The sequence below is a fragment of the Oncorhynchus tshawytscha genome, linkage group LG01 (assembly GCF_018296145.1).
Source record: "Oncorhynchus tshawytscha isolate Ot180627B linkage group LG01, Otsh_v2.0, whole genome shotgun sequence".
Lineage (NCBI taxonomy): Eukaryota > Metazoa > Chordata > Actinopteri > Salmoniformes > Salmonidae > Oncorhynchus > Oncorhynchus tshawytscha.
Window position 1 is genome coordinate 47,892,305 of NC_056429.1, and position 14,001 is coordinate 47,906,305.

General features: G+C 42.2%; 1 protein-coding gene across 1 annotated transcript; it reads left to right on the forward strand.

Moving 5' to 3' along the window:
* The first annotated feature begins 7,950 nt into the window (after positions 1-7,950).
* LOC112249151 (troponin T, slow skeletal muscle-like) lies at positions 7,951-12,449 on the forward strand. Its single transcript, XM_024418876.1, has 5 exons — positions 7,951-7,989; positions 11,045-11,455; positions 11,715-11,828; positions 12,042-12,154; positions 12,346-12,449. Exons 2-5 carry the CDS (start codon positions 11,306-11,308, stop codon positions 12,407-12,409), a joined length of 441 nt encoding a protein of 146 aa, XP_024274644.1. The 5' UTR covers positions 7,951-7,989; positions 11,045-11,305; the 3' UTR covers positions 12,410-12,449.
* Positions 12,450-14,001: the final 1,552 nt, after the last annotated feature.

A 14,001-nucleotide genomic window follows, 5' to 3' on the forward strand; every position in this document is an offset into this window, starting at 1 on the left:
GGCAGCAGAGAACTGGAAGGAGAGACGACCAAAGGAGGAATTGGCTTTGGGGGTGACCAGTGAGATATACCTACTGGAGCGTGTGCTACGAGTGGGTGCTGCTATGGTGACCAGTGAGCTGAGATAAGGCGGGGCTTTACCTACCAGAGACTTAACCTGTAGCCAGTGGGTTTGGCGACGAGTATGAAGCGAGGGCCAACAAACGAGAGTGTACAGGTCGCAATGGTGGGTAGTGTATGGGGCTTTGGTGACAAAACGGATGGCACTGTGATAGACTGCATCCAGTTTCTTGAGTAGAGTGTTGGAGGTTATTTTATAGATGACATCACTGAAGTCAAGGATCGGTAGGATGGTCAGTTTTACGAGGGTATGTTTGGCAGCATGAGTGAAGGATGCTTTGTTGCGATATATGAAGCCAATTCTAGATTTAATTTTGGATTGGAGATGTGAGTCTGGAAGAAGAGTCTAGAGTCTAACCAGACACCCAGGTATTTGTAGTTGTCCACGTATTCTAAGTCAGAGCTGTCCAGAGAAGTGATGCTGGACGGGCGAGTATGTGCGGGCAGTGATCGATTGAATAGCATTCATTTAGTTTTACTTGCGTTTAAGAGCAGTTGGAGGCCACGGAAGGAGAGTTGTATGGCATTGAAGCTCGTCTGGAGGTTAGTTAACACAATGTCCAAAGAGGGGCCAGAAGTATACAGAATGGTGTCATCTGCGTAGAAGTGGATCAGAGAATCACCAGCAGCAAGAGCAACATCATTGATGTATACAGAAAAGAGAGTCGGCCCAAGAATTGAACCCTGTGGCATACCCATAGAGACTGTCTGGACAACAGGCCCTCCAATTTGACACACTGAACTCTATCAGAGAAGTAGTTGGTAAACTAGGCGAGGCAATCATTTGAGAAACCAAGGCAGTCGATAAGAATGTTGTGATTGACAGAGTCGAAAGCCTTGGCAAGGTCGATGAATACGGCTGCACAGTAATGTCTCTTATCGATGGCGGTTATGATGTCATTTAGAACCTTGAGTGTCGCTGAGGTGCAGCCATGACCAGCTCTGAAACCAGATTGCATAGCGGAGAAGGTATGGTGGGATTTGAAATGGTCAGTAATCTGTTTGTTAACTTGGCTTTCGAAGACCTTAGAAAGACAGGGTAGGATAGATATAGGTCTGTAGCAGTTTGGGTCTAGAGTGTCACCCCCTTTGAAGAGGCAGCTTTCCAATCTTTGGGAATCTCAGACGATATGAAAGAGAGGTTGAACAGGCTAGTAATAGGGGTTGCAACAATTTCGGCAGATCATTTTAGAGAGGGTCCAGATTGTCTAGCCCGGCTGATTTGTAGGGGTCCAGATTTTGAAGCTCTTTCAGAACATCAGCTATCTGGATTTGGGTAAAGGAGAAATGGTGGGGGCTGTGGCGGGTTGCTGTGGAGGGTGCCGGGCAGTTGACTGGGGTAGGGGTAGCCATGTGAAAAGCATGGCCAGCCGTAGAGAAATGCTCATTGAAATTCTCAATTATAGTGGATTTATCAGTGGTGACAGTGTTTCCTAGCCTCAGAGCAGTGGGCAGCTTATTCTCCATGGACTTTACAGTGTCCCAGAACTTTTTTGAATTAGTACTGCAGGATGCACATTTCTGTTTGAAAAAGCTTGCCTTAGCTTTTCTAACTGCCTGTGTATATTTGTTCCTAACTTCCCTGAAAAGTTGCATATCACGGGGGCTATTCGATGCTAATGCAGAACGCCACAGGATATTTTTGTGCTGGTCAATGGCAGACAGGTCTGGAGTGAACCAAGGACTATATCTATTCCTAGTTCTACATTTTTTGAGAGGTGCATGCTTATTTATGATGGTGAAATAGCCAGGCATCATCTATTGACGGGATGAGGTCAATGTCATTCCAGGATACCCCGGCCAGGTCGATTAGAAAGGCCAGCTCGCAGAAGTGTTTCAGGGAGCATTTGACAGTGATGAGGGGTGGTTGTTTGGTCACAGACCCATTACGGATGCAGGCAATGAGGCAGTGATCACTGTGATCTTGATTGAAAACAGCAGATGTGTATTTGGAGGGCGAGTTAGTTAAGATGACATCTATGAGGGTGCCCGTGTTTACTGATTTGGGGTTGTACCTGGTAGTTTCATTGATAATTTGTGTGAGATTGAGGGCATCAAGCTTAGATTGTAGGATGGCCGGGGTGTCCCAGTTTAGGTCACCTAGTAGCACAAGCTCAGAAGATAGATGGGGGGCAATCAATTCAAATATGGTATCGAGGGCACAGCTGGGGGCAGAGGGAGGTCTGTAAGCAAGCAGCAACAGTGAGAGACTTGTTTCTGGAAAGGTGCATTTTTAGAAGTAGAAGCTCAAATTGTTTGGGTGCAGACTTAGATAGTTATACAGAACTCTGCAGGCTATCTTTGCAGTAGATTGCAACACCGCCCCCTTTGGCAGTTCTATCTAGGCGGAAAATGTTATAGTTAGCGATGGAGATTTCAGGGTTTTTGGTGGTTTTCCTAAGCCAGGATTCAGACACGGCTAAGACATCTGTCTACCTTATATAATGTTATAATGTTATATAATGTTACTTACCCTACATTGTTCATCTCATATGCATACGTTGATACTGTACTCTATATCATCGACTGCATCCTTATGTAATACATGTATCACTAGCCACGTTAACTATGCCACTTGGTTTACATACTTATCTCATATGTATATACTGTACTCGATATCATCTACTGTATCTTGCCTATGCTGCTCTGTACCATCACTCATTCATATATCCTTATGTACATATTCTTTATCCCCTTACACTGTGTATAAGACAGTAGTTTTTTTGGAATTGTTAGTTAGATTACTTGCTCGTTATTACTGCATTGTCGGAACTAGAAGCACAAGTATTTCGCTACACTCGCATTAACATCTGCTAACCATGTGTATGTGACAAATAAAATTTGATTTGATTTGATTTGGGTTGGCAGAGTGTGCTAAAGCAGTGAGTAAAACAAACTTAGGGAGTAGGCTTCTAATGTTAACATGCATGAAAGCAAGGCTTTTACGGTTACAGAAGTCAACCAATGAGAGCACCTGGGGAGTGGGAGTGGAGCTAGGCACTGCAGGACCTGGATTAACCTCCACATCAACAGAGGAGAAGTAGGATAAGGGTACGGCTAAAGGCTATATGAACTGGCTGTCTAGCACGTTCCGAACAGATAGTAAAAGGAGCAGGTTTCTGGGCACGATAGCATAGATTCAAGGCATAGTGTACAGAAAAAAAGTTAAGGTAAGATGTGAGTACATTGGAGGTAAACCTAGGCATTGAGTAATGATGAGAGAGATATAGTCTCTAGAGATGTTTAAACCAGGTGATGTCATTGCATATGTAGGGGGTGGAACAACATGGTTGGTTAAGGCATATTGAGCAGGGCTAGAGGCTCTACAGTAAAATAAGACAGTAATCACTAACCAGGACAGTAATGGACGAGGCATATTGATCTTAGAGAGAGGCATGCGTAGCCAAGTGAACATATGTGTCCAGTGAGTGGTTGGGCTGACTGGGGACACTGCGTTTCAGACAGTTAGCAGGCCGGGGCTAAACAAGCTAGCAGTTTGTAGACCGGGGCAATCTAGCAGTTAGCAGGCCGGGTTAGCAAGCAAGCAGCTAGCAGGGGCTAACAGTTAGCAGACCAGGCAGGCAAGCTAGCAGTTAGCAGACCGGGACTGGCAAGCTAGCAATTAGCAGACCGGGTTAGCAAGCAAGCAGATAGCAGGGGCTAGCAAGTTAGCCTTTGGGGGACATCGCGATGGGGGTAAGTCTGTTTTTGCCTCTTCGTGCAGTGACGTCGATAGACCAGTTGTGGAATTAGTAGGGTTCCAAGTAGCTCTAGCTGTTTAGTAGAATGGGCCTTCAGCGGGCGTAGCGCCTGAGGGGTCTGTTGGAGTCCTCGGGCAGATTATGTCGGTATTCCAGTCGTAGGGGATCTGCGGGGTTCCGTGCCCCGTACCGGCTGTAGAAGGGGTCCGGATATTGTAGCCCAGGAGTATGCTTCGGTGGTAGCACAGGAGCCCTGATTGGGCTAGCTTCAAGCTAATTGGCGCTTGCTCTGGGATGGAAACGCTAGCCAGGAGTAGTCATCCGTGATTGCGGTTAGCTAGTTGTGAAGATCCAGATGAAAATCTTCAGTTTGCGGTAGGAATCCTGGGCTAAAAATAATAGGTCCGTTATGCTCTGGTTAGTCACGTTTTTCGAACTGGCGAGAGCTTTCCGAGCTGAAGGTTAGCTGATGACCGCTGGCAATGGTTTGCTGACTGATAGCTGGTAGTTAGCCGGCTAGCTTCAGTTGAGGGATTCCAGATCCGAAGTAAATATAAATACTTTAGCAAAAAAGCAGATCCACGCCACATTGGGTGAGGCGGGTTAAAGGACAGTATTTAGAAGTTGAGGTTTAGCAAAATATTTGAAAAGTTATGCGAAGAAAAAGATGTAAAACGATATGTACAAGGGACACGACAGGACAAAGATGTCTGACTGCTATGCCATCTTGGATTCTGTTTTGATGGGACTGTTTTAATTTTGGCTATCAACACCAACGCAGGAGATTATTTTGCACCAATGAGTGTTAATTTCACTCTTATAGAGTGAAATTAGTTCCTGAATCAATGCTAGAAATGTTACACTGAAGAATGAACACTAGCTGTTATGCTAGTGTTGATGCTGTGTACCATCAAGTTTACTCTACTTCACAACAAAGTCATCTACTGGTCTATTGTTCAAGATGACAAATTGGAATGGGAAATGGAGGAGAGTAATAAAGAATGGGAACTGAAGAAAGTGTTAGAAAATTTCTCCCACTGTGTTCGGGCCGTAACATTCTTACCTGTTCACGCTGTCAATCTCTGCTTGTCAGCAAGGAAGATGTCAGCACCATGGGACAATTTCTAGCAGAAACCCCCATGGTCCAACACACACAATCCCCCTGTGTCTTTCTCTATGTCGTGTGAACACCCATTATTTTCTTATATATCGATTTCTGGGGGGGAATATGAAGGCATACAATTTACAATTTGTGGTTTAACTACAGACATATAATTTTCTAATTGGAACAAGACCCCCACCCCGCCCGCCCTCCCTCCCAACAAACAAGAAAGTGAAAAAAAACAAAAGGAGCCCCCAAAAACGTACATACAATATGAAAATAATATTAAAACACATCACAATATATTGTCCCCTCCCTTCCCCTGTCGGCCCAAATTCTTACTCATGATCAACAGAACGTAATTGTTTAAAAAAGGAAAGTAAAGGTTGCCATCTAAGGAAAAAGTTATCAGTACATGCTCTGTGTATTAAATTTTTTCTAAATGAAGAAAAGACATTAGGTCTTTCAACCAGGCTGATACAGTGGATGGTTTGGAGGACATCAACTGAAGTAAGATCTGTGGGCTACAGTATGCACAAAACATGTGCTTTAGTTTTGGTGAGACTTGTGCTTTAGTTTTGGTGGAACTCCAAATGTAGCTATCAAAGGACAAGGCAACAGGTCAAAAAAGGATGACCAATACTCATGACACACTCATGACCAAACAAATGAGTGTGCTCAAACATACAGTTGAAGTCGGAAGTTTACATACACCTTAACCAAATACATTTAAACTCAGTTTTTCACAATTCTTGATTTATTTCAGCTTTTATCACATTCCCATCGGGTCAGAAGTTTACATGCACTCAATTAGTATTTGGTAGCATTGCCTTTAAATTCTTTAACTTGGGTCAAATGTTTCGGGTAGCCTTCCACAAGCTTCCCACAATAAGTTGGGTGAATTTTGGCCCATTCCTCCTGACAGAGCTGGTGTAACTGAGTCAGGTTTGTAAGGCCTCCTTTGCTTGCTCACACTTTTTCAGTTCTGTCCACAAATTTTCTATAGGATTGAGGTCGGGTCTTTGTGATGGCCACCCAATACCTTGACTTTGTTGTCCTTAAGCCATTTTGCCACAACTTTGGAAGCATGCTTGGGGTCATTGTCCATTTGGAAGACCCATTTGCTTCCTGACTGATGTCTTGAGATGTTGCTTCAATATATCCACATAATTTTCCTACCTCATGATGCTATCTAATTTTGTGAAGTGCACCAGTCCCTCCTGCAGCAAAGCACCCCCACAACATGATGCTGCCACCCCTGTGCTTCACGGTTGGGATGGTGTTCTTCGGGTTGCAAGCCTCCTCCTTTTTCCTCCAAACATAGCGATGGTCATTATGGCCGAAACAGTTCTATTTTTGTCTCAACAAACCAGAGGACATTTCTCAAAAAAGTACGATCTTTGTCCCCATGTGCAGTCTGGCTTTTTTATGTCGATTTTTGAGCAGTGGCTTCTTCCTTGCTGAGCGGCCTTTCCGGTTATGTCGATATACTGTAGGACTCGTTTCACTGTGGATATAGATACTTTTGTACCGGTTTCCTCCAGCATCTTCACATGGTCATTTGCTGTTGTTCTGGGATTGATTTGCCCTTTTTGCACCAAAGTACATTAATCTTTTCCCATGGTGTTTATACTTGTGTACTATTGTTTGTACAGATGAACACCTTGACTTTAAGCATTTGGAAATTGCTCCCAAGGATGAACCAGGCTTGTGGAGGTCTACAATTATTTTCTGAGGTCTTGGCTGATTTCTTTTGATTTTCCCATGTGTCAAGCAAGAAGCACTGAGTTTGAAGGTAGACCTTGTAATACATCCACAGGTACACCTCCAATTGACTCAAATGATGTCAATTAGCCTATCAGAAGCTTCTAAAGCCATTACGTAATTTTCTGGAATTTTCCAAAATCAACTAATCAACTTAGTTTATGTGAATTTCTGACCCAGTGGAATTGTGACACAGTGAATTATAATTTAAATAATCTGTCAGTAAATAATTGTTGGAAAAATGACTTGTGTCATGCACAAAGTAGATATCCTAACCGACTTAAAATGAGTTTTAATGACTCCAACTTAAATGTATGTAAACTTATGACTTCAACTGTATGTGTGATCAGTGGGAGAAATTGAGCATCCTTCTCACGCATCATTTGTGTATTGGGAAAATTGATCTGAATTAAACCTAACCGAGCACAGGGGAAAAATGGTTAAGCCATCAAATTGACTTTCAAAAACACCTATTTGATTTTTGTGTCGTGGTAGTGTGTGATAGTTGCTAGATAATCAGTCAGAGTATTGTATTGTAAAACGATTGGTGATTTATATATGACATTTATATTGTCTCTCCTTTTGGTCTTCTTTTAGTGCAGCCATGTCTGATGTAGAGGAGGAATATGAGTGAGTATGGAAATAATATACATATTTAAATTTGGAATTTATTGCCAACTGAATTGGTAACTGAATTTCTCCCTCTCTTTCACACAAACATTTGCTTCCACCCCTCTCCCTGCTAGGGGGGAGCAGGCGGAAGGTGAGTGGGTTGCTGAGCTGAGGTGTTAGTGTTGTTATTGTTGGGCCATACTTGGCCTTGCATGTGGAAGTCTATGACCCTGTTATTATTAACCATTTCTCTCAGCTCCTATTGCTTTCAGCATACTGCTGATAAATGGTTTTTAAAGCCTCAATCCCTCTATTAGCCACACACTCTCCATCTCACTTTTCACTCTCCATCTCGCTCCATTCCTTTAATCGTCTATCTCTTTAATCATCATTCTAATGTCTCTTTCCATCCCATTGTCATCTATCTATTTGTGTATTTTTCTTCTCCACACTTGTCTTTCTTCATTTTTTCCCAGTCTACCACATTGCCCTGATTTCGTCAGTGCCCCATGTCCCTTATCTTGTCCTCTGAACTGCTCTCTGACTTTTCTCTCTCCATTTGCCACCCCCCCCTCTCTCTCTCTCTCTCTCTCTCTCTTTTTCTCGCTCTCTCCAGAGGAGGCAGAGGAGGAGCAGGAGGCAGAGCCAGAGGAGGAGCCAGAAGAAGAACCGCAGGAGGAGGATGGAGGAGGTAAGACTAGTTGTCTCTCAAATGACACCCTGTATGTACAATAACACTGCACTACCTTTGGCTGTCTCAAATGACAATCTATATCCCCTACAACACAACACTACTTTCAACTGTCCGCGTCCCAAATCACACCCCATATCCCCTAAAACACTCTACTACTTTAACTTAACAATGGCTGTCTCAAATTACACACTATATCCTGTATAACACTACACCACTTTAGACGAGAACCATGTGCCTTTCTCCATGTGGCTAAAAGTAGTGCATTAATGCTATTTGGGTTCTTAATTGGATTCATTCCAACATTTTTTATTTTCTTGTTGTTTTTATATAAACTCAGCATAAAAAGAAACATCCCTTTTTTAGGACCCTGTCTTTCATAGATAATTCTTAAAATCCAAATAACTTCACAGATCTTCATTGTAAAGGGTTTAAACACTGTTTCCCATGCTTGTTCAATTAACCATAAACAATTAATGAACATGCACCTGTGGAATGGTCGTTAAGACACTAACAGCTTACAGATGGTAGGCAATTAAGGTCACAGTTATGAAAACTTAGGACACTAAAGAGGTGTGAAAAAGCCAGCAGCTTTGCAGTTCTTGACACACTCAAACCTGTGCGCCTAGCACCTACTACCATACCCCATTCAAAGGCAGTTCAATATTTTGTCTTACCCATTCACCCTCTGAATGGCACACATACACAATCCACGTCTCAATTGTCTCAAGGCTTAAAAATCCTTATTTAACCTGTATCCTCCCCTTTATCTACACTGCTTGAAGTGGATTTAGCAAGTGACAATAAGAGATCATAGTTTTCACCTGTATTCACTTGGTCAGTCTATGTCACGGAAAGAGCAGGGGTTCCAAATGGTTTGTACACTCAGTGTATATCCTCATATGTAGAACATTTGTAATTACTTCTTGCATGTACATGTGTTAACATGTGTATAGATAATTACGAAAGCTTGTACAGTACAATTCTCAGAAAACAACATTTCCCTCTAGTAGCTGTTGGGGTCACACAGTTGTAGTCAATGATGTGGCCCTCTGTGCGTGATGGGAAATGTGAGTTTTCCTAAGCTTGTCGCCACCACTGCATTAAACTTACTCTCTCTTCAATCGTTCCCTCTTCTTGCACTGTTAGAGTAATTCAATTCCTATATGTTTATTACCCAATTCAATTAATACACTCAGCCCATTTCTAAGGATTTGTAAAATACTTATTTGCATAAAATGGGCGGAGACCCTTCTCAAAATCAAGCAATAGCGTTTATTCTCGAGAGTACTGAACATGATAGAATTTACAACAGGTTATAAACTGAAAATGACATCATTAGGTTTCAAACTGTCCCGTCCCTCCTCCACTCCGGAACAATGGCAATATAGTTCTCAAGCCTTCCTACAACGTCCTCCACCAGTTTAGATAGTTTATGACCAGGCCAAGGTCTCCCTGTGAAGATAAGCATTCTAGCCAGTCTGACGATAAGTTCATTCGTTTCTACCAAGGAACAGACAGTCTTTGTTCTACTTCTTGATTATAATGACACACATTATATTCAGTACTAGGATTAAAAGAAAAGTCATACATCTATACAGTAACATAATAGTATTCTGATTAGTCATTCCTGATTGATATGTATACATAATTAGTCATTATTGATAAAAAATCCCTTAACATGCACCTCCCTCCTTCCCCCTGTTTTTCCTATTTGCACTTGTCTTTACATTCTTTCTTCTTTTATCAATTTTCTTCTTCAATCTTTTATCCCATCTCTATCTTTCTCTCACCATTCCTCTCTCTCTCTCTCTTTTCTCTCTCTCTCTCCCTCCTTTTATCTCTCTCGCTGTCTCTCTCGCTCTCTCTGCCTTCGGCACATCAGAGCAGGAAGCTCAGGAGGAGGAAGGTGAGAGTGATTGTAGGGGTGATTCTAACATACCTGAGGCAAACATAGATGTTTTATTGATTTAAAAATAATGGCCTCATCAACAAAGCTGTACTGTTGCTGTAGCTGCACACACTGACACTTCATTGATGATGATGGTGATGACGATGATAGTGCATGTTGTTGCTCCTGTTGTACTCTGGAGGTCAAATACTAACTTCAGATCTGTAGGCGTAACTCAAATATTTTTTGGTACACCCTCTTGATATCAATTTATGATTCATGCAAAACATATCGTCTTGTCTTTTTGTCCTGTTTTTGAGAATTGTGTCCTCTATTTTCTTCAAGACGGTCTTTAGAATGAGAACAATAATATATGTTTCTGTGCTTTCATGTGTTAATACTTGCATGTACATACACTTGTCTTTACCTTCTTTCGTCTTTTATCAATTTTCTTCAATCTTTTGTCCCATCTCTATCTTTCTCTCACCATTCCCCCCCTCTCTCTCTTTTTCTCTCTTTCTCTCTTTTTCTCTCTCTTTTCTTTTCTCTCTCTCTCTCTCTCTCTCTCTCTCTCTCTCTCTCTCTCCCTTATACAGAGGAGAAACTCCCCATACCCAAGTATGTTCACTTTAGTGTGTGGCAATTTTGCTTTGTGTGCATGTGTGACAAATAGGTCAAAACATTTATTTCTCTGTTCATCCTCTATTCTCTCAAACATCTCAGTTTCACAGTTTCCAGGTGTAAACGTTACGTCCCCAAAAACCATAGTTTAAAACACATTGACTTTATTAAATGATGCCGACTAAAGTTCACCAAAACAGGCTAAAGGATACAAAGGAAGGGACTTTATTTTCACTTATTTTCTCTCATCCTTTCTCCTCTCTCTCTCTCTCTCTCTCTCTCTCTATCTATCTAAGGCCCATGGTGCCCCAGCTAGCCCCTCCCAAGATTCCAGAGGGGGATAGGGTGGACTTTGTGATGCCATATAATATCAAGGAATTGGCCCACTATCTGATTGGCTGTTCCCATTCCATTTCAAATTCACTACTGAACATTAGTATAGATGTTTGTAAGATGCAGCTTGTAGCCCCGCTTTACACCACATCTCTGAATAATAATCTATTTAATCTCAATCCTCTCTCTTTCCCTCTCTCCCTCTCTCAGGACATCCACAGGAAGAGGATGGAGAAGGATCTCCTGGAGTTGCAGTGTATGATTGATGTCCACTTTGACCAGCGGAAGAAGGAGGAGGAGGAGCTCAATGGGCTGAAAGACCGAATTGTGTCAACTTCATGTTGACGTGTTAAAATAGAACAGAGGAAGTACAACCTTAAGTACCTGAACTTGTCCAATAACAATGCTCATGTTTTGCTTTTACGCTTCGTCCCAACAGAACACGACCCTGGTCAAGGAGTGCACAAGCTCATGATCAAAAATGTGGACATGAAACAGTCCAAAGTCCTTTCCTCTCATCCTTTCCCTCTCTCATCCCCACAGGAGAAGCGTCGATTTGAGAGGGCAGAGGTGCAGCGAGTTCGAGCGGAGAAGGAGCGGGACCGGCAGAACAGGATTGCGGTAGGCCAAAACATACTGTTGTGATACATCAGGATTATGATAGGGTCAACTTCACAACCCTGTGGTGGTAGAGACAAATAGACACCACTGTGGTACCCCAGGATTGCGGTAGGCCTGAATATACACCCCTCTTGTACCTCAGGATTGTGGTAGGGCCGGGTACACACCTGTGGTACCCCTGGTTTTAAGCAACAGATAGACTTGTGTTGTGTTAAGAATGTATTTTTCCTTTCTAACTTCATCATTGTCTCATGCTCAGGAAGAACGGCAGAGAAAGGAAGATGAGGAGGCTAAAAAGAAGAACGATGACGAGGCCAAGAAGAAGAAGGTTCTTTCCAACATGGGGGCCAACTTTGGGGGCTTCTTGCAAAAGGTATTTATGTTCACTGTCATTCACTTGTTAGCTTTAGGAACAGATTTTTGGATTCATACAGTAAATGTGTTTTATGAAGCTAAATATCTATTTTGTTGGTCAACATACGGGCCAAATGTTCTGTCAGACTGTTTTAAGCATAGAAATAGAATCACAACATTCTATATGGTTTTAAGTTTGTGAAGTTCTAGGTGTGTTTGACATATGTTTCAGGCGGAGCATCGTGGGAGGGAGAAGCGTCTAACGGGGAGAGAGATCAAGAAGAAGACCTTGGCTGAGAGACGACCCACACTGGAGATCGACACCCTGAGAGAGGACGCCCTGAAGTCAGTCCTGGCCGATCACACACACCTCCCCAAGCCAAATGCACATGGGCCTAAATCTTCCTCACACCATCACATCAGAGTTTTCTACAATTCATGTCCAAAGCCCACCCACCTGGCTACCCACCTGGCTACCAACTGTGTTGCTATGTTTACCAGCTGTTACCCCCTCCCACCTTCTCTTGGTCTCCCAGGCAACGAGCTCAGGAGATGTGGAACTGGATCTACACGCTGGATCTACACGCTGGAGTCGGATAAGTTTGACTTCATTGATCACATGAAGAAACAGAAATATCAGGTGGGAAGACCTGGACATGTACCAAAGGCAGAATCCATAGATGTTTAGGCTTGTGTGTGAGCGACTGTGTACATCTGTTGTGTAGTATTCGTGTAATCACTGATGCAATGTGATCTTTTGTATCATTTTTTGGTGTGCAGATTATCGTTCTCTTGAATAGAATCACAGGTGCCCAGAAATTTTAAGTACAGTAACCCTCTTTTTGGTTTCTTTATATGAACTTTGTGGCCACTTTTTTAAGTAACATGTGTTTGTATGGTATGTGCATTTATCTACAAGTAATTGTTTCTGAATATAGTTATCTTTCTCCCTATGTCTCTCCCCTGTAGTAAAAAGGTCCATGGTAAGGGGAAGGTTGGCGGTCGGTGGAAGTAAAGAAGCTCCCGCTCTCATAGGGCTGAAGGGAGAAGACAACTTTAGAGGGAACAAGAAAGGAGGGAGATCCCACCATCCCCTCTTCCCTCTTTCCTCTCTTTTTATGGCCCCCTTCTTCTTTTGCATGTCCTAGTGTGTTATTGAAAAATACAAGTTATAATAATGTAATGTAATATTATACAAGTTATAATAATGTATCGATAATAAAACTGTGTACACTCGCTGAGATTGCTAGCTTGATTTTCCTCTGGAAATTGTCACACACACACACTTTTATTACTTTATTGGGAGCCTGGGAGAAGTATAATGACTCAAAATCGACCTTGTATCAGTGTCTAGGCTGGCCAACGTCATCCTGCTCCCACATTACTCAACTAGGGAAACGCTGCCCTCTGCTGAAGAGATGTATAAGCACTAATTAGACACACTCATTGGTTTAAACACACAACACATATTACCTGACACTAGAAACCATTATTACAGCAGACAGTAGTAAAAATCACTACATACTAGACAGGCAGAAGGGAATTATAGGCTCTCTACTTGCAGAGAGCTCAGTAATGACACTGGCTGTCTCACATGTGTGGAGGAACACATAAACAAACATGCTCCATTCAATCTGTATCGCTGAAGCATAACAGATTCTGCGATAGAAATGTAAAGGTAATTTCTGATTGAGCCGACAAATGCAGCATTTACCGTGAATGCGGTTTCCGCTAACGCACGAACATTGTCTTTAAATTTCAATCAAAACGCTGTAACACTGAATTTCCGCAATACGGATTGAACAGAGCCTTAACTCTTGTCACCAAACTGCCACTGCTGAATGCTAGTAGCAGTGATTTTGTTGAATGACTTGTTTAAGTTAGAGCTTGGAAAGCTTGCCCTCTAACTTAATTAATTCATATTCTCCTCTATCTCCCTTTTTACGTGATATCTTACAGTAATGATTATCTCCTCTGTCATGCATCTTTTCTTCATCTAGCTCTTCCTCTTTCTTGCTCTCTCTCTCTCTCTCTCTCTCTCTCTCGCTGTATATATATATATATAGAAACTAATCAAAATATATTTCATATTTCAGAATCTTCAAATTAGTTACCCTTTGTCTTGATGACAGCTTTGCACACTCTTGGAACACTCTCAACCTGCTTCTTGAGGTAGTCACCTCGAATGCTTG